The sequence below is a fragment of the Penaeus japonicus genome, unplaced genomic scaffold (assembly GCF_977035675.1).
Source record: "Penaeus japonicus unplaced genomic scaffold, GWHDUDI00000001_assembly GWHDUDI00000026, whole genome shotgun sequence".
Taxonomy (NCBI): Eukaryota; Metazoa; Arthropoda; class Malacostraca; order Decapoda; family Penaeidae; genus Penaeus; species Penaeus japonicus.
Window position 1 is genome coordinate 27955439 of NW_028234428.1, and position 5557 is coordinate 27960995.

The 5557-nt window shown below is 46.8% G+C and overlaps 1 protein-coding gene across 1 annotated transcript in view; it reads right to left on the reverse strand.

Moving 5' to 3' along the window:
* LOC147468845 (uncharacterized) overlaps nucleotides 1-2095 on the reverse strand; it is a 2459-nt gene extending 364 nt beyond the window's left edge. The window contains exons 1-3 of the mRNA XM_086552399.1: nucleotides 1801-2095; nucleotides 1583-1678; nucleotides 1-1458 (exon numbers count right to left, since the gene is read on the reverse strand). The exon at nucleotides 1-1458 is cut by the window's left edge and continues 364 nt beyond it. Of these exons, the coding sequence (XP_086408525.1) occupies nucleotides 398-1458; nucleotides 1583-1678; nucleotides 1801-2095 (1452 nt within the window). The 3' untranslated portion in view covers nucleotides 1-397. The remainder of the gene's footprint in view (nucleotides 1459-1582; nucleotides 1679-1800) is intronic.
* Between the last annotated feature and the right edge of the window lie 3462 nt (nucleotides 2096-5557).

The following is a 5557-nucleotide window of genomic DNA, read 5'->3' on the forward strand; positions in this document are numbered from 1 at the left end:
AAGAAGCTCAGCGGTGCCCAACTAGGGAATTAACTCAGGTTCGTTGATGTCATACTTTTGGTCGAGGATGCGAATTCGAGAAGTAACGCCTAAAGCGTTCTTTGCCGGAAACAAGGAAATTTATATTATCTAAGATATTTCTTAAATATTACTGTGCTGGTATGTCGACAGTAAATATATGTTTTTTTTTCTAATTGTACTGACAGTAAAAAGATAAACTACAGTACACATAGGCAATAAAATATTTTTTTTTTCTTGTTTAACTTATATTTGTCTGGGGTAAATGATTTCTTGTGGCCTAAAAACAATCAAATTCTGGAAACCTTTTCAAGCCTTGGACGCAGCTAGTCCAAGAAAGCAAAAGAGTAGTGAAACCGCGGCTTCAGTGACCTTCATTTCAGTGTTTTGAACCACAGTCTGCAAGATAGCGAAGAGCAGCCACAGCTGACTGGAACCCTGCGTTGTAGTCAGTGGTAACTTCATTCTTGATATAGTCATCGCGTTTGTCCTCGTACCAATCATTGATATCAGGGCCTCCCACCAACGCTCCATACAGTATTTGAGGATTAGGATCCGGTGAATCAAAGTCTGTCCAGCCACAAGGTTCTGGAGCTAGTTTACACGAACTGCTAGCATGATGTGGATGTTGAGGAGGGTTCACACCAAAACCAACAACGTAACTTCGTCCAGTGTCGCCTAAAATGTAGTGGATCTGTTGCTTGCCAAACTCTCGGTATTTCTCAGCATTGATACCCAAGTCTGCAGCTCTTAGACATATAAAGGCTGCATTAGCTGCATATCGAAGGGAACCCCAATCGTCCAAGAACATCAATCCTTTGGGTGTCCTCTGTCTGTTGTCTATGATGTCATTGCAGAAGTCGGTGAGATGATTGACATATGTGGCTTTATCCCCTTCGTCAGATAACTGTGCCAATAATACCCGGACTCCAGGGGTCTTTTCAGCCCATGTAAATCCCCAAGAATATGTTGACAGCTGCTGATAATGAGTCTTTGCTGCTGTTAAATAGGAACTCTCACCTGTTGCACGGTAAAGCCAAGCAGCTGCCCATGCTAATTCGTCATCATATCCAGAGCTGGGATAGAATTCAGAAACACCAGGGATTGTATCATTATAGAGTCCTCTGAAATTGTCGGCAAAGCTGTAAAGCTCCCTAGCGTGTCGAAGGCAGTCGTCAGCATATGCAGGATTAGAATCTCTGAAGAGAATGGATGCGGCAGCTAATGCAGCAGAAGTCTCGCCCACCAAGTCAGAACCGGGATTTTGTTCCGTGACTTTGTAGGCAGGTCTTTCCATAGTCATATCCTCTGGTCGGCCCCAGAATTCATGGTCAAGCTGACCGTCCCCTACTTGGCCATACAAAACAGTAGGACTCACGTGTGCCTTGATGAAATAATCTGTAGCCCACTTGACGGCTTCCTTCATGTACGACATTTCCCCTGCAATCAATTGCTTAGATGAGACCTTAAACTAGTCCAGAGTGATATATTAAATATTTACAAATAGTCATCATGTGATGAGTATTATTATTCGTACTACAATATACATTGGTTATTCACTCACCTGCTTGAATATAGGCAGTGCCATAATCGATAGCTCCCCATGCTAACACTGTTGTCATACTTGACATTGGATATCCAAATTTGACTCTATCTCCAGCTGTTTACAGATAAATTAGATAGAAATTAATTATTACATCAAGTTAGAACCTGTAGTGTTATGCAGAAAATGATAATGCACAATAGACTGATTTGGTGAACATCTATCTTTGAATGTCTTACCATCATAGTATCCTCCTGTAAGGTCAAGCTGAACATTGGTCACACTATCCTTGGCGTCGCCCAATGCAGAATCCTTGCGCCAGGTAACACGTTGTGAATCTGGCAAATCTCCAGATCGCTGGGCTTCGTAAAACAAGAGGGACTTGTGAAGAACTTCATCGTAGTTGTAGTTTGTCCCAGGAGCAATGCATCCAGAACCTGGTGCTTGGGTACTTGGTTCCTCTGTGGGCAATATTTCAATTAGATAACATTTTTGCTGTTGTTCCTCCTTTGTAAATCCTATATACTCCAGCATCCATGTTCCAAGTTATATACTGCTATCTGACCAGCATTTATTCGGAATTTATCAGATGTATAATTCAGTGTTTTCAAAGTCAGTTTCTGCTATGGATCCTTTCAGATTACCTTTACTACGCGTTACTGTAGGCCAGTCATTATTTCAATGTATCTATATAATGCATAAAAGTTCCAGGGTTTGCAGTGGGCTCTGGAGTTGGAGCTGGAGTGGGAGCCGGTGTTGATGGTTCCTCTGTGGAAAATATTTCTGTGTAGAGATTTGTATGCTATTGTAGAGTAACGTAATTTCTTATGTGAACGCTATGGATTCGCGCGTATGCGAACGGGTGACAGGTGCCTCGCGTCCCTGTTCTTTTCTTTTTTTTGTACTCCCCCGTCACGCCCTTTGGCGACGCCCTTCGGGGCGCTTTGTCAAACGCCCCCCCTCCAGGAGTATTTTAGGTTGTGGAGAAGGAGAAGGAGCACCCAATCCAAGCACAAACGACCTGTAACGTAATCCCTAGTTGGCAATCCCGTCATGTCGGGATCTCCAAGACCACCATCTTTAAGTAGTGGAGGAGTTTTCAAGGCGGAAGGTCGTGTGCTTGGGTTGGGCAGGAGTGTTTTTTTCTCGTATATTCTCCTTTTAAAGTAAGTTTTTTATTCTACTACATGCCTGTTCTGTGATTCCTTGTTTTTATACATGTAGTAGCTTGTGCTTGATAAATAAACATAAAGTAAAGAATTTTGTGTCTCAATCAGTTGCCTTTATGCCGGCCCAGTTTTCCCTCTTGCCCTTCCACGCCTTCCTGCTGCAGAAGGCTCCTCTACAGCGTCGCCAAAGGGCGTGACGGGGGAGTACAAAAAAAAAAAACAGTGACTCAAGGCACCCGTCACCCGTTCGCATACGCGCGAATCCATAGCGTTCGCATAAGGAATTACGTTACTCTACAGCCCCTCCCCGGGGAACAGAAAACGCCACACCAGAAGTGCCAGTACCCAATTAAAATGTTATAAAAAATATTAAGTATAAAATAAAATATAAAATACACTTAAAATCCAAAAGGTTTCAATATAAAATTCATAATGTAAAAAAAAAATGTACAAACTTCAAAATACAATAAAATATAAAATTAAGATTAGAATGCTGAACACAGAAAAGTAAAAACCACAAAATAGCACCAATAAACAAAGTAAAAATCACAGCCCAAAAACTATAACATAAAACTTTTGTACAATATCACAGGCAAATGTCAGAAACTGTGTCCACATATCTCACTTCATATTTTTAGTGTTTATATGCACGCACGCGCGTATAAAAATCGAGCACCACATAGAAGTTACGAAGAACAGACAAGCACAAATAAATGTGTCCACGGAAGTCGGTTAAAACTCACATTTTTCAATGTTCATAAGTATGTAACACTTGGTCGAACTCCTCGAGGTAATCGACCTCAGCAGCAGAGAGAAATGAACGGAGTTGATTGGCGTGGACCCTGACGGCACGATGTGGGGGCCGTAGGTCCAGGACGTCGTAGCTGACAGGCCCAAGTCACTTCTGGACACGACAGAGTCCAAGCCAGCGGTCACCAAGAGGCCCACGGTTCCCTTGGACCTAGCACCAGGGAGCTCTCCTCGTATGTGCCTGAGCACCTTTGCGCCCTGGTCATAACGTGCCTTATCTTCTCGTGCTTTATGGCTCACCTCAACTGCAAGCCGGCGAGCGTCAGCAAGGCGTGTCAACATCAGGTCATGATCAACTATCTGGCGGTTCGTAAGCCCCTGACCGAAGACTGCCATACGGCCCGTCAACAAATACAGCGGCTGGTCTCCAACGGCACAGTGAAGAGCTGAGTTAAGTGCCAGGTGGACAGCTGGGAGATGCGTGGACCACTGTGATGGAGCCTGCTGAGCCAAGGCAGCCAGCACATCCTTAACTGTTCGGTTGGTGCGCTCCACCACCCCATTGGACATGGGATGGTAAGCCACCGAAAAGGAGTGTTTCACTTTCAGCGCCTCTAAAAGAGAGCGCCACTCAGCCGAAGAGAACTCCAAGCTGTTGTCTGTATGGAGTTGGTCAGGTGGGCCAAACAGAGTGACATAGTTGTCGACAAAGGCCCTCAACACTCTGTCAGCACTCTTGTCATGGAGGGCGACTGCTGGAGGAACCGGGTATGATGGTCGACAATGGAGAGTACGTACTGGAACCCCTGTTCAGACCCGCGTAAGTCCATGAGGTCTGCTGAGACCATTGCCAGGGGAGTTTCCAGCAGTGGGTGCCCTCCCAATGGTGCTCGGGCTGCCACGCCCTTACGTTGCTGGCATGCGTGACATCTGGCAACATACTCCCTTACCAGGCAGAGCATATTTGGAAAATACCAGGTAGCCTGGAGATTCTGGTAAGTATGATGAACCCCAGGATGTGTAGCAGTTGGAGGACAGTGGGTGTGCCATAGTGCTTGAGACTGGAGATGCCTGGGGACGTACACCTGCCTTACAATTCTGTCGGGGAAGGATCTCAAATAATACAATACGCCCTCCTCCATTTCGAAACTGGAGAGGGCAACGGGAGGCCGCTCAACTGGTACCCTCCCGCTCTCCTCCAGGAATCCTAGCAGGCCCTCACAGGTTGGATCTCGCAGCTGATGTTCCCTCATCTGGTCAGCTGTCATCTTGGTGAGCTCTATCTCGTCACCATCCGCTAGTGGTTGTGCAGCATCCTCGGCTTCCCTGGGTACTGTTGCTGGCAGGACATGCTCTAGAGGGCAGGCTGTCCCTGAGGGTATAGTTTCCTCACCTGCAGGGACATAGTGGCTGGTCCCAGTCTTGTACCTCAGCTGGAAGTCGTACCCGCTGAGTTCATAGGCATACCGGCTGAGGCGGGTGCTCTTGGTGCGCCTTGAGAACACCTCAACGAGTGGCCTGTGGTCAGTCCAAAGCTCAAAGTGTCTGCCATAAACATAAGGGTCAAAGGCTCGGACTGCCTCCACCACGGCCAGAGCTTCCAGATCGATGACCGCATATCGTGTTTCAGCATCCTTCAGTGTGCGGGACCAGTACGCGACAGCATGTAGTGTGCCTTCCTCGTCACGCTGCAGGAGGGCCCCTCCAAGGCCTTGGGTGCTGGCATCACAGTGCACCTCAAATGATTTGCTAAAGTCTGGGAGGCACAGAACCGGATTACTTACTAGAGCCTCCTTCAAGGCATTGAAGGCCACTTCAGCAACATCTCCCCAACCAAACTTCACCCCTTTCTTGGTGAGAGCAGTCAGGGGTTTGGCCATTGCTGCAAAGCCCTGAATATGGCGGCAGAAGAAACCGCAGGCTCCGAGGAAGCGACGGATGTCCTGAGCCTCTTCATGGTAGCAATGGCAGAGGTCTTCACCGGATTGGGGCTCACTCCTCGGGAACCTACAATAAAAACCAGGAGCTGGACTTCCTGCCTGGCAAACTCGCACTTCTCCAGGTTCAACTTCATGCC